We start from the raw sequence: 23,454 nt of genomic DNA on the forward strand, positions 1-23,454 counted from the left end.
GCAACAGCCACTTCGATCGGCTGCCTTCCGGCAGACGTTTCAGAACCATGCCAACCTGCACAAATAGACTCAAGAACAGTTTCTACCCCCGGGCCATAACTGCACTAAACGCAGCTAGAATATAAAAAAATAGAAATAAAAACTCCCTCATGTGCAACATGAGGAAGCCACCGGTCAATCACGATCCGGGACTGTGCAATAAGCGTTTAAACACCAACTGGACAATATTTACCATATTTATTTAAATATTTATTCCACAATAAGACGCCTGCACAGCAGAGGAGGTAGAAAATACTGACTCCCTCAGCCTCAGCACACTGGGAATCAGCAAGACTCCCCTCTAGTCAGTTTCACTAGTCACTTTATACTTTTTATTATCTCTGTTTTTTTTTACATTGCCTCTTTGAGTGGTCTTAGGCCATATTGTATATTGTGTATATTGTGTGGTTTCTTCTTTTTTTTAAATGCAAAGCACCTCAGGGAAGGAACCTAAATTTCGTTGGACCTGTACATGCACAATGACAATAAAGATCATTCATTCATTAGCTTGCAGTCTTGCCGTGACCAAATATGTCTGATTAGCACATAAGTCAATAACATCAACAAAACTCACCTTTGTGATTTCTTTGACTTTATCGTTGGAAATGCATCTGCTTTGAGTGTCGCAGGATATCCACACATCTCTGTGCCATCTGTCGTAGCATTGTTATCGTCGGTAAAGTGTGCCGAACAAACGAGGGACTTTTGCATCTTTTGACCACTGGTGCAACTTGAATCCATCGATTGGTATGTGTTTGTTTGGCATTAAATGTGGGTGGAGGGAAAGGCTGGGTGCAAATATAGCTACAAATGTACATACAGCTAGCCTAAATAGCATGTTAGCATTGATTAGCTTGCAGTCATGCCGTGACCAAATAAGTCTGATTAGCACACGCCACATAAGTCAACTGATGATGTTACACCCTCGGACAACACACCGACGAGGCATGATGTCTCCAATGTACGGAAAACAGTCGAAAAAACGGAAAATAACAGAGCTGGTTTGACTTGTGTGTGTAATGTGTTGGAGAAAATGGCGGATTGCTTCCCGTTGTAACGTCACGGGTGAAAGGTCATCGCTCCGACAGCGAACAATTGAAAGGCATTTAAATCGCCAAATTCACCCATTTAGAGTTCGGAAATCGGTTAAAAAAACATATGGTCTTTTTTCTGCAACATCAAGGTATATATTGACTCTTACATAGGTCTGGTGATAATGTTCCCCTTGAACAAAATGTGGACTCTGGTAGATGAGCAGCATTGTTGCATCATGGATGTTAACTACTGCAAAACATTTCACCTCACATCTTCACTTTTAATCCTGAAGTCTTCTTAAAAGACATTGTTGTATGCTTCTAAGATTGATGTTCATGATGTGTGTGTAGTCTGTGGAAAGGGTTGTTGTCCCTTGTGGATCCATTTGTTCACTTGCACATACACATCTTCATCATCATATTCATCAGACGTTACCGGCCCTCTATTGGATTAAACATTAGCATTAATGTTCTAATATAAGTGTGACTTTATTATTCCTTGATAATCAGACTACAAATACAGATTTAATCACTGTATTAGAGTTCCTCTTGTAGTACTCCAACTCGCCACACTGAGAAGTGGGGGCGGTGGTGAGCTAGCAGATGCATGTTGCTATCATGTTTTATCAGCGAGGAAGACAGCATTTGTGTTTACTTTTTTGTCGGATTCAAGTTGTATTGCTCTGCTGAATAAATGAATCACTATGGCTGCCAATATGGAGGATTATTTATATAGTTAAAGGCCTACTGAAATGAGATGTTCTTATTTAAACGGGGATAGCAGGTCCATTCTATGTGTCATACTTCATCATTTTGCCATATTGCCATATTTTTGCTGAAAGGAGTTAGTAGAGAACATCGATGATAAAGTTTGCAATTTTTGGTCGCTAACAGAAAAGTCCTGCCTGTACAGGAAGTCGCAGACGATGATGTCACATGTTGATGACTCCTCACATATTCACATTGTTTTTAATGGGAGCCTCCAACAAAAAGAGCTATTTGGACTGAGAAAACAACAATTTCCCCATTAATTTGAGCAAGGATGAAAGATTTGTGTTTGAGGATATTGATAGCGACGGACTAGAAAAAAATTTAAAAAAATAAATCAAGTTAAAAAAAACGTGTTTACATTGGGACAGATGCAGATGCTTTTAGACACATTTACTAGGATAATTCTGGGAGATCCCTTATCTTTCTATTGTGTTGCTAGTGTTTTAGTGAGTTTAATATTACCTGATAGTCGGAGGTGTGTGTCTTGACACCATGTCTCAGGGAAGTCGACGGCAGCTTTATGGACGGCACAAGCTCAGCTGATCTCCGGTAAGTGGCGACTTTTTACCACAATCTTCTCACCGAAACCTGCTGGCTGACATTCGGTTAGGATCCATGTCCGCTTGACCACTCTGATCCATAGTAAAGTTTCACCTCCGGGAATTTTAAACAAGGAATCACCGTGTGTTTGTGTGGCTAAAAGCTAAAGCTTCCCAACTCCATCTTTGTACTTTGACTTCTCCAATATTAATTGAACAAATTGCAAAAGATTCAGCAACACAGATGTCCAAAATACTGTGTAATTATGCGGTTAAAGCAGACAACTTTTAGCTGTGTGTGTGTGCAGCGCTCATATTCATAACAGCCTGTGACGTCACGCGTACACGTCATCATTACACCACGTTTTCAACACAACACTTAGCGGGAAATTTAAAATTGTAATTTAGTAAACTAAAGCGGGTGTATTGTCATGTGTTGCAATGTTAATATTTCATCATTGATATATAAACTATCAGACTGTGTGGTGGCTAGTAGTGGCTTTCAGTAGGCCTTCAAGAACAAATACTTTCCTTAACAGGTTGCAAAATGACAGCACAAAAAGTGAACTAGCAGCAGGACCCAGTAAATATTTTTTTAATTTACTAATTATTGATTAACGATAAAGAGTAACATGACAGTGGATATTTCACAAGAGTTCACCAAAACCTGGAAACTGGGAATGCTAGTTAAAATCCTTTAGTGATTTTGAAGATGTAGACGAACGAGGTGGCACCGTGCAGTAAAAAAAGGGATATTTATTGATAAAAGAACACAAACCGAAAGCAACAGGGACCTATGAAGAAAATAAAACTGCTGAAACATAGTGAAAGGCTCACATTAAATGTGGAGCAGACGGCGTCCACAAAGTACGTGCGTAACAGAGCTTGCTGTCAAAAAGTATAGTCGATCGTCCCAAGTGAACAACGAAGGTAGCAAGAGGATTATTTAAATAGTCTTGATTGCAAGCAGAAAAAAGGTGAGGGGAAATGCTGGGGGACAGAAGTGAAGCAGCCAAGGGAAAACACCAACAAAACCAGAAGAGCCGCTAAAATAAAAGCACGGGACAGGAAGTAAAACACTAAACAGCGGAGAACACGGACACAACGGCCTGGTGTCACCAGATGTGAGAAATGGACTTTGAGGAATGAGCTGAGCCAAGATTGACAGGCTGGACGGCGTGGCGCAGTGGGAGAGTGGCCGTGCGCAACCCGAGGGTCCCTGGTTCAAATCCCACCTAGTAGCAACCTCGTCACGTCCGTTGTGTCCTGAGCAAGACACTTCACCCTTGCTCCTGATGGGTGCTGGTTAGCGCCTTGCATGGCAGCTCCCTCCATCAGTGTGTGAATGGGTAAATGTGGAAGTAGTGTCAAAGCGCTTTGAGTACCTTGAAGGTAGAAAAGCGCTATACAAATACAACCCATGTATCATTTATCATTTATAATGAGAGAGAAGCAAACTAGTGTCATGTCAGCACACTGGGACTGGAAGGCAGGATTCACACAATCTTTTTCTCATTTCTCTCTCAGGTGGAGGCTACAGTCCACCTGAGAGAGAAGTCACCACTACTTCTATCAACACAACTACTACTATTTCATACACATCATTTTTTTTACTTAAAAATCATTATTATTATTATTATTATTGACATCCAGCATCAGACATTGTTATCCATGACATCATGTTTGCATACATCATACATCTATTTTCCTGCCTAAAGGTAAAAAAAAATATGTTTGTTTATTTCCCAAAGATGACGACCCAAACACTGCCCCCCCCCCCCCCCCCACCCCCACAAAAAAAACATAATATTATAAAAAAAAAAAAAAAAAGCAAATGGTTGCATTAATTCAGGACGAGAGTATGTTGGGTGCCAGAGGAAGACTAAAATGTCATCCGCATCTCTCCCTTTAATTATGATTCCCTTAAGATGTCTCCAGTGTCTCCCTTTTTTATCTGTTATTAATAGTTTCTTCACAGAGAAACCTTGTTTTTTTTACAAACTGAGTACATGAATGTTTTTTTCTTCAGTGTGCATTCTTTTGTTTATCAACTTTTTCACAGAGCATCTTTTTTTTTTTTTACAATCCAAACAGTTTGTCTTCAGTATGCATTCTTTTGTTTGTTATCAAAGGTTTTTTCACACAAAATCTTGTATTACAAACTGAGCACATTGCTTTTTTTCTCCTGTGTTTATTATTTTGATTGTTACCAAGTTTTTCACAGAGCATCTTTTATTACAAACTGAGCACATTAATATTTTTCTCCAGTGTGAATTTGTTTGTTTATCAAGTTTTTTTACACAGCATCTTTTGTAACAAACTGAGCACATTAATGTTTTTTCTTCAGTGTGCATAAATTGTTTCTGTTATCAAGACTTTCTTTACAGACAAGCTTTGATTACAAACTGAGCACATTAATGTTTTTTCTTCTGTGTGTATTTTTTTAATCTGTTATCAATAGATTATTCGCGTAGAATCTTTGTTTACAAACTGAGCACATGAATGTTTTTTCTCCAGTGTGCATACTTTTGTTCATCAAGTTTTTCAAAGAAAATCTTTTATTACAAACTGAGCACATGGATGTTTTTTCTCCAGTGTACATTATTTTGTTCATCGAGCTTTTCACAGAGCAAACTGAGCACAATAATGTTTTTTCTTCAGTGTGAATTATTTTGTCTATTATCAAGAGTTTCGTCACAGACAATATTTTGTTACAAATTGAGCACATTAATGTTTTTTCTCCTGTGTGCATTATTTTGTTGTTGTTAACTTATTCACAAAGTATCTTTTTATTACAAACCGAGCACATTTATGGTTTTTCTCTAGTGTGTAATGTTTTGTCTGTTATCAAAAGCTTCATCACAGAGAGTATTTTATTAACAACTGAGCAGATTACTGTTTTTTTTACAATATGTAATTTTTTTCGTCTCTTACCAAAATTGTTTTCACAGGGAATCCTTTATTACAAACTGAGCACATTAATGCTTTTTCTCCAGTGTGCATTCTTTTGTTTATTGAATTTTTGGCAAAGCATCTTTAAATACAAACTGACCACATTCATAGTTTTTCTTCGGTCTGAATTATTTTGTCTGTTATCAAAAGTTTCTTCACAGAGTATTATTTTATTACAAACTGAGCACATTAATCTTTTTTCTCCAGTGTGCCTTCTTTTGTTTGTTTTCACGTTTTTACAGAGCATCTTTTATTACAAACTGAGCACTTTAATGATTTTTTTCTTTAGTTTGTAATCTTTTGTCTGTTATCAAAAGTTTCTTCACAGACATTATGTTATTACAAGCCGAGCACATTAATGTTTTTTCTCCAGTGTGCATTATTTTGTTCATCAAGTTTTTAACAGAGAATATTTTATTACAAACTTAGCACATTAATACTTTTTCTCCTGTGTGTATTATTTTGTTTGTTATCAATATTTTCACATAGCCTATTATATTACAAACTTAGCACATTAATGGTTTTTCTTTAGTTTGCATTATTTTGTCTGTTATCAAAAGTTTCTTCATAGAGAATCCTTTTTTATTTTACAAACTGACCACATCAGTGGTTTTTCTCCAGTGTGTATTCTTGTGTGTGTTTTCAGATGACCTCCATGAATAGAAGATTTGACATTTCAAGTCTGTGTTGTCAGTGTGACATGTCTGTGGGTCGTCCTGTGAAGACTGTGCCTCCTCCTCTTCAGTGTGTGACGCTTGTGACTCATCTCCTTAAATTTGAGGGGTGCTGTGGATCCTCCTTTTCCTCCTTTTTTTTTTTTTTTAAATGTGGTTGCAGTGGCTCCTCCTTCTATACTTTAATGTGAATGGGGCTGTGGATTATCATCATCACCTTTGAAAAATGAGGCCTGTGTCTCCTCCTTTTCCTCTTTAATTGGGGGTTGGCTTTAACTCCTCTCCCTCTATAATTTAGGGGGCTGTGGCTTCTCCTACTCTATCCTGAAAGCCCACTTTTACTGATCAGGGAGAAGATGTCCTTCACCAATGTTTGCAGGACACAAGAAGACAAACACAAGCCTAAGAAAAGTTCCACACACCCCAAGCATGGCCGGACATTTCATGTGCTCGTCTCGCAAACGCACACGGCATGATGTGCACAACAATCATTGAGCTGCAACAATGCATTAAGGCTGACTGTTGCAATACTTTAGACATTTTCTAGCCTCCAACTTCAAACAACTATTCCAGTAAGGAAGGACTTGCATTTTGGGGACGCATCATGAGGAAAGCGGCCACATTTTCTGGGCTGCAATCAAATTGGCTTCCTCTCACCAGCAATGAGGTGCTCTGCTGGGAGTTCTGCCACAAAGGTTTCATGAGACGAGTGGCCGGTCGATACGTGCCGCCGTCAGGCCGAGGCCCGTCCCTTGGTCATGGAGCCCACCGCCATTATCATCATCGCTCGCCTGCAACAGGAAGCTATTACATACAAGCTAATAAAAATATTGTGGTGGAGTTTGCTAACTGCAAGTGCTGTGGGTTGAAAGTGTATTTCCTTTTGCTTTGTGCCTTGAACCCGAAGTAAAGTTTTGTCATTGATCTCACCAAACAACGTTTGTAAGTGTAACCGGGGATTTCCACTGGATGTGGAACGGCGGCGCCACGGCGACAGATTAGTTCTGTTTTTTGTTTTCAAGTCAATGTGTAAGTTTCCACCACCTGGCTTCTATATTTAGTGGTCGACACAACAAGGCGGTTCAATTGAGCTAAAATCTGCTCGTGTGGGACAGGAAGTCATGCATAAAACTAAATAAATGATCCCGTTTACTTTCAAAGTAAAATATTCTGTTTAAGGCGGATGGTATTCTACACTTTGAAAAGTCCTAATGGACATGAAGTCAACTTGTCAAAAGGTTGTCAGACCTAATTTCACCTCCTTGACACAAATGGACGAAAACATGCTGATTCTAAAAGGTCCAAAATTAAAGACTCCTAAAACAGGCATATCCTGGGCAGCTATATGGGGGCCTGTACTACAACGTTGTATTAAAATGACTATTTCCATCTCCAACATGAAAGCGAGTGTCGCAACACTACTGCACACAGGAAATCATGTGGAGGAGAATTGCAAGTAGTTGAAACAAAGATTGTGAATGACTGACAAGAGGCCCACTTTGTTCATGTAAGTCTACTGTGGAATAAACATGCTCAGAGCTGAGAGGGATGCACAGAGTGAGACCTCTTAGTCCAGTTTAAAATCAACAGACCAAGAAGGAAACACTTGGACATAGCAATTTATTAAACTGCTTAAATTTTCTCAAAAGATCGACAAGCGCCTTGTAACCCGCTGCGTCTAATACATGCAATAATGCTGGTTGTGCTTACCGACCTCGAAGCAATTTTATTTGGTATATGGTGTAATGATTAGTGTGACCAGTAGATGGCAGTCACACATAAGAGATACATGTAGACTGCAATATGACGCCAGTAATCAACACCAAAACGTTGAATGTTCCATTGAAAATAAAGAACATTACATACGGCGCTCAAAAATCTGTCAAAATGTTTTAGTAGGACTTTGAAGCTGCAGCGCTTGATGGATTGTTGGCCCATTACGGCTACCGGGGTCAGAGATACAAGTATTACTATGTTGTGTGTATTTGAGGACCGCAACATGGCACCCATTAGCAGACATTTTATCTGGTGTTTTGTTTCACAATCTTATGCAAAACCAACTTTTCTTACTTTCTGGTACCTGCTGATGTGTATTTGGGATCTGCATAAATCCTGAAAATGTTCACACATCCGCCACTGTAGTCTGTACCGATGACATAGTCCAGCTAAGCTTCTTCTTTTTCTCCATCTTCTTGTTATGGGACATTCATCCTCTGCTGTTGCCATTTGTAATATAAAGTAATGTAAAGTTCTAACTTATATTTCCCTATTGAAGTATTAAAAACTACCAGCATAGTGAGTTTGCGTAATTCACCCAAGGAACTTTAATTATTAGAGTTCCAGTCAGACGGTTTTTGACAAGACACATTCCCGGCGTTGTTATTGCACTATTTAGCCACGGATGAGGAGATACTGCTCATTGCTCATTGACACTTCTTCCACTACCGTCCTTGCATGCTACACGGTTACAACAAAGATGACGGAGAGACGAGACTGTCGAAGGTGAGCCACGTAAAAAAGACCGCCCACACAACGAGGCATCCTGAAGTGACTGTCAGAAAGCGACTAGCCCCCCTCACCTCCCAGGGGGTGAACAAGGGGATGGGTCAAATTTCACCACACCGAGTGTTTGTGTGACAATCATTGGTACTTTAACTTTAACTTATGCAACATTTTGACCAAAGAACCACCATCACATGTTATGTAGACCACAAGGAAGTGTTTTACATTTAGAAAAAAAATCCTTTAATGCGCCCTATTATAGGCCTTATATATGAAAAAATATTTTAAAAATAGAGCATTCATTGGCGGTGCACCTTATAATCCGGTGCGCCCTATGGTCCGGAAAATACGGTAGTTCCATCTCCAACATGAAAGCGAGTGTTGCAAACACTACTGCACACAGGAAAACGTGTGGTGGAGAATTGCAAGTAGCCACAACAAAGATTGTGAATGAGTGGAGTAGTAATTAGTAAATAAATGCGAATATAAGTCTGTTTGGAATAGAGGCTACTAGAGTTGCACTTTTCGCCTAAAAAGAACTTAAAACACATCCAAACACCTCAATTAATACGTAGTTTTAATCATAAGCGCATTAATTTAAAAACGCATCACAACGTTTGCTTTTTTTTAAAACAACATCACTGAATATTACACACTGCAGACTTCCTGCGAGCCAACAAACATAATGAAACCTCACTTACTGAACAAGGTCTGCTGTCATCATGACACAGACGAACAGAATCGTGTTATATTCACATTTAGATGAAGAATCATTCATAATCGTCGCAGGGGAAAGGGGGGCGAAGCCAAGCGTTTTTTGTGTCTTTCGCCATTTCCGGGTCTAAATTAGCTGTCAAACGGTACCAAAGTGCAGTGCAATATGTTTATATGTACAGTCATCTATTTTTTTATATCTGCGCCTTATTGCCCTTTTGTGCTGCACTACCATGAACTAATGCAACAACATTCCGTTCTTATCTGTACTGTAAAGTTCAAATTTGAATGACAATAAAAGGAAGTCTAAGTCTAAACTTGTCAGAGTGTGTTCTCATCCTTCTACTATCCAGGTGAGAAGCACGATTCATGATCTGGAATAATCTTTCACCAGCACCGAGGCGAGGAAGGAGCTCACCAGCCGGTGATGTCAACATAGACACACGAGCTATAAATAGACACAAAAAGCCACCAAATATTGTTGGCACTTTTTGGATGCTTATAGAGGACCTCTCATTGGCTCCATTGCAAGTGGACTTTTATTTACATTTATGAGTTAGAATGTGATTAAAAAAAAATATATATATACATATATATATATATATATATATATATATCGTCATGTCTTTCATAATGATTGTGAACTATAGAAAAATTTCCCCAAAAAGTGCAGTTCACCTCTAAATTCCAGTGATTATATTTAAGACTTGAAGTGTATGAGCATGAAGTGATGAAGCCTACTTGGATGAGAGGACAAAGGTCTTGTAAGACAAAGTGAAGAGTCCAGTTGTGATGGATTGAATGCCCTGAGAATAAAATGTTGTGCTTACTTGGACTGTGATGAAGCTGTGAGGACTCAGGTGGTTTGTCTTCATGCTCTTCAGTCTTCACAGAGACAACAGTCAGTGGAAACTTGCTGACATCAGCCTCCTCCTGCCCTACAGGACACTCTCCCTCCTGACTCATCCACACTTCCTCCTCTTCCTCTTTCATGTGGGGGGGCTGTGGATCCTCCTCTTCCTCTTTCATGTGGGGGGGCTGTGGATCCTCCTCCTGCTGAAGGGGACGTTCTTCTTGACGAGCGTTCATCTGTTGGACGTCCACAGCTCAGATGTGTCAAATGTTTTTTAGACCATCAAATATAATATTTTCAAAGTGGACTGACACCACTTTGTGGTGATGTTCTTCTACACATGGAATAATCATCAGTTATTGATTATTATGAATTGTGTTATTGATCCTGTTTTCTGCATTTACATTAATTACTGATTAAAAAGTAACAACTTATAGAAAACCTCCTGCTGGGATTTTAATACCGTCATGACTGCATGAAGTCAGTCTGCACGTATAAAAGTTTCATTGTGCTGCAGCATCAAGTGACGCCAACTGGCTCCTCCCACTACCAACCTACCAGCCAACCTTGACGTGCACCTCCAAAATAGTCCCACCTCACGTCAACGGTGACCAGGACTACAGAGCTGTGGTCGGTTGGCTTTACTTTTACACGCAATATCCTCTCCTTGTTCTCCATTACCTCCCTGCTTGGCACTCAGCATCAAGGGTTGTGATTGGGGGTTCAATCACCATAAATGATTCCCGGGCGCGGCACCACTGCTGCCCACTGCTCCCCTCACCTCCCAGTGGGTGATCAAGGGGATGGGTCAAATGCAGAGGACACATTTCACCACACCTAGTGTGCGTGTGACAATCATTGCTACTTTAACTTTCTTCTGCGAAAGCAACATTTTTAACCCAACAGAAAACAAACAGAAGTGCAGCGAAGCACGTTGAACAAGTGCCAGTGAGTATATATATATAAATATATACATATACACATACATATATATAGGTATATATATATATATATATATATATGTATATATATATATATATATATATATATATATATATATATATATATATATATATATACATATATATATATATATATATATATATATATATATATATAAATGTATAAATATAAACAAATATTTAGAATATTTGGGTACCTCATGTTTCGACTACAAACAAAATATTGATGCAAATTCATTTTGTCTGCAGTATATTAAAGCTATTTTTTAATATTTAACATTTATTTAATTAAATATTTTAGTCCGACTGAATAAGCATTAATCGCTTACAATTGTGCAAATAGTGTATTCTTAATAACAAACACCAGTTGATTTAATTTCCATGATATGTCCACCAAATGCAGCTGAGATAGGCTCCAACACCCCCCGCCCCCCCTCGCAACCTCAAATAGGGACAAGCGGTAGAACAATGGATGAATGGATGTTATCAAGGTAATAGAAGTGCGTGCAAACATCATTTGTATTTATTGCTAATAAAGTTGACACCAACATAAAGCAGACCACTGCAATAATACATTATATTACACTGTCATTACAATAACAATATTTTTTTTTTTCATCCTGTAAAGCATCTTTGAGTACACTGAAAAGTGCTATACCAAATAAAATGTATTATTATTATTATTATACCATGTGACTTATTCCAGACTTAAATTACGAGACGTCCGTTTCTTTCTAGTAACAAATATTTAATGATGTTAAGTGTGACTGTAATATACAACAGAAACAGTTAAAGTATTAAATAAGTCAATATAATCCTCATAGAGAACATATAAAATACACTCCTCAAAAAAAAAAACAGTTAAAGTATTAAATAAGTCAATATAATTCTCATAGAGAACATAAAATACACTCCTCCAAAAAAAAAACGCTCGCATTTGCTACAAAGGCCTGCTAGCGGGCTAACACGTGTTTGAAGGAAGTGTGTACCACTCACTATTGTCCCAGTGAAACACGTGTTTGAAGGAAGTGTGCACCACTCACTATTTTCCCAGTGAAACACGTGTTTGAAGGAAGTGTGCACCACTCACTATTGTCCCAGTGAAACACGTGTTTGAAGGAAGTGTGCACCACTCACTATTGTCCCAGTGAAACACGTGTTTGAAGGAAGTGTGTACCACTCACTATTGTCCCAGTGAAACACGTGTTTGAAGGAAGTGTGCACCACTCACTATTGTCCCAGTGAAACACGTGTTTGAAGGAAGTGTGCACCACTCACTATTGTCCCAGTGAAACACGTGTTTGAAGGAAGTGTGTACCACTCACTATTGTCCCAGTGAAACACGTGTTTGAAGGAAGTGTGTACCACTCACTATTGTCCCATTGAAACACGTGTTTGAAGGAAGTGTGCACCACTCACTATTGTCCCAGTGAAACACGTGTTTGAAGGAAGTGTGTACCACTCACTATTGTCCCAGTGAAACACGTGTTTGAAGGAAGTGTGTACCACTCACTATTGTCCCAGTGAAACACGTGTTTGAAGGAAGTGTGTACCACTCACTATTGTCCCATTGAAACACGTGTTTGAAGGAAGTGTGCACCACTCACTATTGTCCCATTGAAACACGTGTTTGAAGGAAGTGTGCACCACTCACTATTTTCCCATTGAAACACGTGTTTGAAGGAAGTGTGTACCACTCACTATTTTCCCATTGAAACACGTGTTTGAAGGAAGTGTGTACCACTCACTATTGTCCCAGTGAAACACGTGTTTGAAGGAAGTGTGCACCACTCACTATTGTCCCAGTGAAACACGTGTTTGAAGGAAGTGTGTACCACTCACTATTGTCCCAGTGAAACACGTGTTTGAAGGAAGTGTGCACCACTCACTATTTTCCCATTGAAACACGTGTTTGAAGGAAGTGTGCACCACTCACTATTGTCCCAGTGAAACACGTGTTTGAAGGAAGTGTGTACCACTCACTATTGTCCCAGTGAAACACGTGTTTGAAGGAAGTGTGCACCACTCACTATTTTCCCATTGAAACACGTGTTTGAAGGAAGTGTGCACCACTCACTATTTTCCCATTGAAACACGTGTTTGAAGGAAGTGTGCACCACTCACTATTGTCCCAGTGAAACACGTGTTTGAAGGAAGTGTGCACCACTCACTATTTTCCCATTGAAACACGTGTTTGAAGGAAGTGTGCACCACTCACTATTTTCCCATTGAAACACGTGTTTGAAGGAAGTGTGCACCACTCACTATTGTCCCAGTGAAACACGTGTTTGAAGGAAGTGTGCACCACTCACTATTGTCCCATTGAAACACGTGTTTGAAGGAAGTGTGCACCACTCACTATTTTCCCATTGAAACACATGTTTGAAGGAAGTGTGCACCACTCACTATTGTCCCAGTGAAACACGTGTTTGAAGGAAGTGTGCACCACTCACTATTGTCCCAGTGAAACACGTGTTTGAAGGAAGTGTGCACCACTCACTATTTTCCCATTGAAACACATGTTTGAAGGAAGTGTGCACCACTCACTATTTTCCCAGTGAAACACGTGTTTGAAGGAAGTGTGCACCACTCACTATTGTCCCAGTGAAACACGTGTTTGAAGGAAGTGTGCACCACTCACTATTTTCCCATTGAAACACGTGTTTGAAGGAAGTGTGCACCACTCACTATTTTCCCATTGAAACACGTGTTTGAAGGAAGTGTGCACCACTCGCTATTGTCCCAGTGAAACACGTGTTTGAAGGAAGTGTGCACCACTCACTATTGTCCCAGTGAAACACGTGTTTGAAGGAAGTGTGTACCACTCACTATTGTCCCAGTGAAACACGTGTTTGAAGGAAGTGTGCACCACTCGCTATTGTCCCATTGAAACACGTGTTTGAAGGAAGTGTGCACCACTCACTATTGTCCCATTGAAACACGTGTTTGAAGGAAGTGTGCACCACTCACTATTTTCCCATTGAAACACGTGTTTGAAGGAAGTGTGCACCACTCACTATTGTCCCAGTGAAACACGTGTTTGAAGGAAGTGTGCACCACTCACTATTGTCCCAGTGAAACACGTGTTTGAAGGAAGTGTGCACCACTCGCTATTGTCCCAATGAAACACGTGTTTGGCCAACATTTGTTCCGGGGTTGAGAACACTTCGATGACGTCACACAGGAGGAAGCACAAAACAAGATGGCGTCTGGCGGAGATTACGTTGTTTTGGTTATTATGGTTTCTAGGTCTTAATTACAACGTACATGTGCACATGTGTGTCGTTTAACGCAGTAAACGTCGTTATTAATTGTTTGTATGCGGATACATTAGTCTGAGTGCACTTTGACGTGCTAGCCTAGCCTGCTGGTTAGCTTAGCTTGTTAGCTGCTAACAAAGAGAGGTGGAAGTGATCGACACATCAAAGCAGAGATCCAATGTAAGTGTAAAGTGTTTTTATTGTGTGAACATGTCTACATTACAAATGATGTGAGTGTTGCTGAATCAGCAACTAACTGCTGCCGTTGAAGAAATATTTGTGATGTTGGAAAAAAAACAAAAAAACTACAGCAGAGTACAAGGAGGAACTTTGTCCAACAAAAGAGGAGAAGGCGCGACAACATCAACTACTGGACGCTGTTTTCAAGGAACATCAAGTTGTGTTACACATCCATTCTTCTATCCATCTTCTTCTGCTTATCTGAGGTCGGGTCGCGGGGGCAGCAGCCTAAGCAGGGAAGCCCAGACTTTCCTCTCCCCATTCGCTTCATCCAGCTCTTCCCGGGGGATCCCAAGGCGTTTCCAGGCCAGCCGGGAGACATAGTCTTCCCAACGTGTCCTGGGTCTTCCCCGTGGCCTCCTACCGGTTGGACGTGCCCTAAACACCTCCCTGGGGAGGCGTTCGGGGGGCATCCTGACCAGATGCCTGAACCCCCTTATCTGGCTCTTCTCGATGTGGAGGAGCAGCGGCTTTACCTTGAGCTCCCCCCGGATGGCAGAGCTTCTCACCCTATCTCTAAGGGAGAGACCCGCCACCCGACGGAGGAAACTCATTTAGAATAGAATACAATAGACTTAATTGTCATTATATTTGCATATAACAATATTAAAGACTCCAGTTTAAGGTGCGGTAGTGGGAGCAAATATGGGGTCAAATAAATAACACAAGGGGTAATAAGGGAAAACTAACAATTGAAATAAACAGACCGCTTCGGCCACTTGTACCCGTGATCTTATCCTTTCGGTCATGACCCAAATCTCATGACCATAGGTGAGGATGGGAACGTAGATCGACCGGTAAACTGAGAACTTTGCCTTCCGGCTCAGCTCCTTCTTCACCACAATTGGTCGATTCAGCGTCCGCATTACTGAAGACGCCGCACCGATCCGCCTGTCAATCTCACGATCCACTCTTCCCTCACTCGTGAACAAGACTCTGAGGTACTTGAACTCCTCCACTCGGGGCAGGGTCTCCTCCCCAACCTGGCGATGGCACCCCACCCTTTTCTGTACGAGAACCTTGGACTCGGACTTGGAGGTGCTGATTCTCATCCCAGTCGCTTCACACTCGGCTGCAAACCGATCCAGTTAGAGTTAAAGATCCTGGCTAGATGAAGAGACTTAATCCTGCAGCCACCAAACCGGATCCCCTCAACGCCTTGACTGCGCCTACAAATTCTGTCCATAAAAGTTTAGAACAGAATCGGCGCTTTGGCGGAGTCCAACCCTCACTGGAAAAGTGTCCGACTTACTGCCAGCAATGCGGACCAAGCTCTGACACTGATTGTACAGGGATCGGACTGTCATAATAAGACAGTCCGATACCCCATACTCTCTGAGCACTCCCCACAAGACTTCCCGAGGGACACGGTTGAATGCCTTCTCCAAGTCCACAAAACACATGTAGACTGGTTGGGCAAACTCCCATGCACCCTCAACAACCCTGCCGAGAGTATAGACCTGGTCCACAGTTCCACGACCAGGACCAAAACCGCACTGTTCCTCCTGAATCCGAGGTTCGACTATGCGGCATAAACTCCTCTCCAGTACACCTGAATAGACCTTCCCGGGAAGGCTGAGGATGCTTCTTCATATTGACACAAATATAAAAAAAAACACTAATCTTATGACGGATGCTTTTGCAATTGTTTTATTTGATCTTTCTCAACACCTGGTGGCCACAATAATTCATGAAGTCAAGCTCATGGCGCAGAATGTTGGCTAATGCGGACATGTTTGTTACTGTGTACGTATTAAGCAACTATAATTATTTGATATGCTTAAAAGTGCTGTTTTAGCTTAGCTGTTGTGTAGCTGCTAACTCCTGGCGTGTCCAAAGTGCAGCCCATAGCTATGTTTTTTACCGACAACAGGGAGTGTTGAAAATGTGGTATTTGCGTGTCGGTCCAATCAGCGGCAGCTACGCCCTGTTTCACTGGCACACCATTTTAAAGAGGAAGCGGTGGATTCACTGAGCCTTCACATTAAGGAGGAAGAGGAGGACCCACTGACCCCTCACATTAAAGAGGAAGAGGAGGAACACAGCATCAGTCAGCAGGGAGAGCATCTAGAAGGACTGGAGGAGGTTGATGTCACCAAGCTGCCAGTGACTGGTGTCCCTGTGAAGAGTGAAGATGATGAGGTGAAAGGTGAAAGTGAGGAGAGGGGAGGGGGGGAGCCTCCAAGCAGCAGCTCAACACAACACATGACAACAGAAGCTGATGGAGACCACTGTGGAGGATCACAAGCAGACAAGCTCTTAGCTCCACTATCAGATAGTGAGGACACAACGTCACACTCTCCTGACACTGATGATGAAGACTCTAAAGATGATAAGACATGTCACACTGACAACACTCACTTCACATCTTCTCTCTGTCACAAAACCTTTAAATACCATAGTTCTCTGAAAGTACACATAAGAACACACACTGGAGAAAAACCTTTTTCCTGCTCAAAATGTGGTAAAAGTTTTGTAATAAACCAAAATTTAAAATTACACATGAGAACACAAACTGGAGAAAAACCTTTTTCATGTTCAATCCGCGGTAAAGATTTTACTCATAAGCACAATCTCAAAGCACACATTAAAACACACACCGGAGAAAAACCTTTTTCATTTTCAATCTGCGGTAAAGATTTTACTCGAAGGGACCATTTCAAAACACACATGAGGTTACACACTGGAGAAAAACCATTTACCTGCTCAGAATGTGATAAAAGTTTTGTAATAAATTAAAATTTAAAAGCACACATGAGAAAACACACTGGTGAAAAACCTTTTATTTGTTCAATAAGTTCTAAAAGTTATATAGACAAATAGCAATTAAAATCACACATGAGAACGCACTCTGGTGAAAAACCATACTCCTGTTCGAGCTGCAACAAAAGCTTTGTCACCGACAATCTTTTACAGTACACATAAGAAGACACCCAGGAGAGAAAGTGTTGAGTTGCAGTGTGTGTGGTGAAAGATTGTCTTCTAAGTACCAGTGTAAGAAACACAAGTGTGCTGGTGAGAACAGCAGCAGCAAATGAAACTGCAGGATTTGAAATAAACTGTCCAGACTTTCATTTTGACTTTCTAACAACATCAGCACATATAACATGTGTGACATCATTGTTGTGTGTGTAACACAATCTTGTTAATATGATTCTAACATTTATAGATTAGACACTTCAGATTAGTACTTTTATTTCAGTCAAGTACATGAGTTAATATACATATTTGTGTACTTTAAAATGAACACAACAATTTAACTGAAAAGGTGAGAATAAACAGTACATAAAATGTTAGATAAAATAAACATCTGATGTGTAGACAGTCATAATTCACTTTTATAATTATTCGTAATAGTGTTTTAATTTTCCTGAAGGAACTCTCCTTAAGGAATCAATAAAGTACTATCTATCTATCTATCTATCTATCTATCTATCTATCTATCTATCTATCTATCTATCTATCTATCTATCTATCTATCTATCTATCTATCTATCTATCTATCTATCTATCTATCTATCTATCTATCTATCTATCTATCTATATTTTTTGAAATAATGAAGTGTGACATGTTTTTTATTTTCTAATTGTAGATGATTCCATAGATGAACTCCTTTATATGATAGGGTTAGGGTTAGGGTTAGGGTTAACCCTAACCCTAACCCTATACATATTTGTTTTACATGTGTTCATACCTTTGCTTTTGAGTACACATAAATCCCTCTTAGTTCATATTTACTGGTTCACATCTGAAACATCTTCTGGACCACTTCAGGAAGCATATTATTATTTACTTTATACATCATTTGAACAGTTGTCTTTTATACAATTTTAAAATGTGTGACTTTATGAATCATTTGTTGGGTCTCTATAATCCATTCTATGAATTGTCTTTATTACTCTCTTGTGTAATATGAATATTGTTGTGTGATTGTTTTATATGTATGTCCCCAGACTTTATGTAATAAACAATGTATGTTTCAACTAAAGTTGTGTACAATAAATGTAGTTAATATTTGTGGGTTTATATTTTATTCTATTTATTATCGCGGTCAATTTTTAAAATGTTTTCCTCATATGATTTACATGTAGTTTCCCACTTAATTCATCATGTAGACTAACTCAGCCTGGAGGATGTGTGTAATGTTGAGATGTTTTGGAGATGACTTGGTTTGTTTGGATGTTGTCAACCTGTCAATTGTTCTATTTAAACTATTAATGTTGTCAGATCTCGCGAGAGAAACAAGCAACCAGCTCTATTACTTCTTCTTCTTACTGGCAGTTTGCAGCCACGACTTGAAAGGTTCATACTGTCACCAAACGGGCTGTAGAGTATAGTGTGGGCCATAGGACAGAAGGAGGAAATCCTATTAAGAACCTGTGGAGGGCAGCAGTAAACCTAAGATGTTCTACTAGTCTGCTGGAAATAGAAAGAAGAAGAAGAAGGAGGGGAAAGCAAAATGGCGTTTGATGGAGAAAGTCTAAATGTGGGCATTATAGTTCTGTATTTGTAATCAGTGCATACATGTGCACATATATGTCCTTTTATATAGACTACCTTTTATTTTGTTTCCAGAGTATCCTGGTTCCTTGATTTTTGTAAATACAAATAATCTTCAATCGCGCTGCTTGATCAATTTGAATTACTAGATGGATAGCGGGAAAAGGAAAAATATGTGACAAGGAAGGCTGTGCATGGTGCGAGTCAGACAAGATGCCAGCGCCCCAAGTGGAACAAACATTTGAACAAAGGGGTTATAGGAACATTGGGAAATGGGTTATACTTGGATAACACTTTTCTACCTTCAAGGTAACTCAAAGGGCTTTGACACTATTTCCACATTCACACACTGATGGCGGGAGCTGCCATGCAAGGCAATAACCACGACTCATCAGGAGCAAGGGTGAAGGGTCTTGCTACCAGTCCCTTTAAGAACATTGGAATGTGGGCCAGGCCCAACGTCAAGCCATCAGAGCGCTGTCTAGTGCTGTGGAACGAGCAAGCCAGTGGCACTGGATCAGAAGGAGAGACAACAGCTGGGCTCCAAAATGACCAAGACCATGAGATTTTAAGGGGGAAAGGGAGAGGGGAGCATACTTTGGATGCTAGGAGTTGCTACTGAGCTCTCTGGAGGTGCAGTGGGCCTTGTCAGTGAAACACCGGTGAAGGAGTGAGCCCGCCTGATGACCCCAATGCCACCTTTCCTCCCCCATAACATCATATCATGTGTCTGTGAAACCAACTTGGAGCAATCTTTGCGGTGCCCAAAGCTGCCATGAACATCCGTCTGTGTAACCACGCCCGGCTTGACACGACAATTTTGTGATGACTATCATCCCCACCCACGTTTCTCAAGGGAAAAAGGATTGGAACATCTCACCCCGCTCAGGTATGGCTTGGCTCAGGGAGAAGGACGCCCCTGCCATTCAGTCCATGGCATTTTGGGTATTAACATCATATCCTGTGTTTGTAAAACATATAAAGAAGAAAATATCAAAATTAAATCATCATGGGGTATCAGGCCTGTTTGCAGGCATCGATAATCTGGGCTCTCCAGTCTTCTCCGTCGTCCGCTCAATGTATGAGTTCCATATTATTGATATTTCCCATAACATTTCTTAGGCTGCTGACATATGTTGTTCGTTGTTGACCTGGAGCTTGCTTTCCTACTAGTTTTCCTGCTAACACCAGTTTATCTAAGCTGTCTTTTAATGATATGACTGAGGAATTTCGGCTGCCTATTTCGAATCGTTGCAATTAGAGATCTTCTTATTTTATCCTTTGCCAATACTTCTTCATTCCTTTTCTTTTCAGTCTATGAGTTGCAGAGTATTTTTCTGAATAACCACATTTCAGTTGCCTCTAATTTTCTAGATTGTTGATTGTTTAATGTACAGCATTCACAGCCGTAAAGTAGGACAGACCGTACATATGTTTTCAGGACTCTGACTCTAAATATAAATTCAATATTTAATAACAAAACACATACTCAACAAATAATAACTACATTTACTGGACCCAACTTTTATTGAAGCATAAATTGTTTAATTGCATAAAAGTCTGGGGACATACATACAAAACAATCCAAAAAAAAAATTACAAAAGAGAGTAATAAAGACAATTAACAGAATGGATTACAGAGACCCAACAAATGATTCATAAAGTCACACATTTTAAAAGTAAATGATCTTGAATAAAACACAAATGATGTAAAAAGTATTTTTTTTTCCAAAAGTGGTCCAGAAGAACACGTGTTTTTTACTTTCACCTTTTCAGCCAAATAGTTATCTTCCTTTTTAAATCAAAGTACCAAAAATTACATAATAACACATGTATTTACCTGTAAAAAAAACACTAATCTAAATTATCTAATCTATGAATGTTAGGATAATATTAACACGATTGTGTTACACACACAACAATGATGTCACACATGTTATATGTGCTGATTTTAGAAAGTCCTTATTCAAGTTTTGACAGTTCAACACTGCAACACAACACTCTCTCATCTGTGTTTTCTCGTGTTTTATTTAAATAGAGACCCAATCCAAAACCTTCACAACAGATTGAACAGTGTGCATTCTCATGTGAACTTTGAAAGAGATAGGTAGTGCAAATTCTTTGCAACAGATTGCGCAAGAAAACGTTTTTTTTCTAGTGTGTATTTTCATGTGCTCTTTCAAATTATTACTTTGTGTAAAACCTTTACCACATTCTGAGCAGGAAAACGGTTTTTCTCCAGTGTGTATTCTCATGTGTCTTTTCAAATCATTACTTTGTGTAAAACCTTTACCACATTCTGAGCAGGAAAAAGGTTTTTCTTCAGTGTGTATTCTCATGTGTCTTTTCAAATCATTACTTTGTGTAATTTTTTTACCACATACTGAGCATGAATAAGGTTTTACACCAGTGTGTATTTTTGTGTGGTTTATCAAATGTGCCTTCTGGGTGAATCTTTTACTACAAATTGAGCACAAAAATGGTTTTTCCCCAGTGTGTGTTCTCATGTGTGCTTTTAAACTTTGATTTCTTGCAAAACTTGTACCACATTCTGAGCAGGCAAAAGGTTTTTCTCCAGTGTGTATTCTTATGTGTCTTTTCATATTGCGACAGTCTTTAAAAGTTTTGTGACAGTGAGAAGATGTGAAGTGAGTGTTGTCAGTGTGACATGTCTTATCATCTTTAGAGTCTTCATCATCAGTGTCAGGAGAGTGTGACGTTGTGTCCTCACTATCTGATAGTGGAGCTAAGAGCTTGTCTGCTTGTGATCCTCCACAGTGGTCTCCATCAGCTTCTGTTGTCATGTGTTGTGTTGAGCTGCTGCTTGGAGGCTCCCCCCCTCCCCTCTCCTCACTTTCACCTTTCACCTCATCTTCACTCTTCACAACCACGTGGAACTTCTCCAACCATTCTTGACTGATGCTGTGTTCCTCCTCTTCCTCTTTAAAATGGGAGGTCAGTGGGTTATTTTCTTTCCTTTGCATTTGCAATGTATGTGGCGCCTCTTCTTCCTCCTTAATGTGGAAGGGCTGTGGCTCCTCCTTGTTTATCCTGAAGCTCCACTTATGTTGCTCAGAGAGAAGATGTTCTTCACAGACGTCTGCAGGACACAAGAAGACAAACATGGTCGAGAGGAGTCCATCTTTGTTCAGTCACATGTTAGGAGCCATATTGATAAGATTTTACCAATTCAGATTTAATTTTCAATTCTGCTTTACGATTCAGTTATTTGTGGACTTACTTTTGCTTTCAAATTTGATAGAAAGGAGAAGAAACAGGTCGATTAGCAGCAACAGTGAGGTCTTAAGAGGCACAGACCTTACGGTTACCCCATGGGGTGTCAGAGGCCCCTAAGGACATTATTCTGCTTTGAGAATATCTATAAAATAAAAATATTTTTGGCTATAAATTAACAAGACACTACAAGTTATTTTGTGGTATTTCACAGAACTTTCCTCTAGAAGGTCTTAACTTCATCCATGTCAGATGAAACTAAAATGGAGCTTTTTGGTCACAATACCCTGCAATAAGTTTGGAGGAGAAAAGGCGAACACCATTCCCACCGTCAAGCATGGTGGTGGTAGTATTATGCTCTGGGCCTGTTTTGCTGCCAATGGAACTAGTGCTTTAAATTGGACAATGAAAAGAAGGATTACCTCCAAATTCTTCAGGACAACTTAAAATCATCAGCCCGGAGGTTGGGTCTTGGGCACGGTTGGGTGTTCCAACAGGACAATGACCCCAAACAAAAGTCAAAAGTGGTGAAGGAATGGCTTAATTAAGGTTTTAGAATGGCCTTCCCAAAGTCAATCAATCAATCAATCAATGTTTACTTATATAGCCCTAAATCACTAGTGTCTCAAAGGGCTGCACAGACCACCACGACATCCTCGGTAGGCCCACATAAGGGCAAGGAAAACTCACACCCAGTGGGACATCGGTGACAATAATGACACAGTGGGACGTCGGTGACAATGATGACTATGAGAACCTTAGAGAGGAGGAAAGCAATGGATGTCGAGCGGGTCTAACATGATACTGTGAAAGTTCAATCCACAATGGATACAACACAGTCACGAGAGTCCAGTCCAAAGAGGATCCAAGACACAGCAGCGAGAGTCCCGTTCACAGCGGAGCCAGCAGGAAACCATCCCAAGCGGAGGCGGACCAGCAGCGCAGAGATGTCCCCAGCCGATACACAGGCGAGCAGTACATGGCCACCGGATCGGACCGGACCCCCTCCACACGGGAGAGTGGGACATAGAAGAAAAAGAAAAGAAACGGCAGATCAACTGGTCTAAAAAGGGAGTCTATTTAAAGGCTAGAGTATACAAATGAGTTTTAAGGTGAGACTTAAATGCTTCTACTGAGGTGGCATCGCGAACTGTTACCGGGAGGGCATTCCAGAGTACT

At 40.2% G+C, this 23,454-nt stretch overlaps 1 protein-coding gene and 1 long non-coding RNA gene across 2 annotated transcripts in view; one reads left to right on the forward strand and one right to left on the reverse strand.

Moving 5' to 3' along the window:
• LOC133541357 (uncharacterized) overlaps positions 1–16,923 on the forward strand; it is a 68,617-nt gene extending 51,694 nt beyond the window's left edge. Inside the window, exon 4 of the long non-coding RNA XR_009803848.1 lies at positions 16,683–16,923. This is a non-coding gene — a long non-coding RNA (uncharacterized LOC133541357). The remainder of the gene's footprint in view (positions 1–16,682) is intronic.
• Positions 16,924–20,342: 3,419 nt separating this feature from the next.
• On the reverse strand, positions 20,343–22,133 carry LOC133541365 (gastrula zinc finger protein XlCGF7.1-like). The gene has a single exon (XM_061884757.1). The coding sequence runs from the start codon at positions 22,023–22,025 to the stop codon at positions 21,072–21,074; it is 954 nt and encodes a 317-aa protein (XP_061740741.1). The 5' UTR covers positions 22,026–22,133; the 3' UTR covers positions 20,343–21,071.
• Between the last annotated feature and the right edge of the window lie 1,321 nt (positions 22,134–23,454).

The sequence above is a fragment of the Nerophis ophidion genome, linkage group LG23 (assembly GCF_033978795.1).
Source record: "Nerophis ophidion isolate RoL-2023_Sa linkage group LG23, RoL_Noph_v1.0, whole genome shotgun sequence".
NCBI lineage: Eukaryota > Metazoa > Chordata > Actinopteri > Syngnathiformes > Syngnathidae > Nerophis > Nerophis ophidion.

Bases quoted from the DNA above. Each gene is read 5' to 3' on its own strand.
- LOC133541365 (XM_061884757.1), bottom strand. From the start codon at position 22,025: ATGCAAAGGAAAGAAAATAACCCACTGACCTCCCATTTTAAAGAGGAA.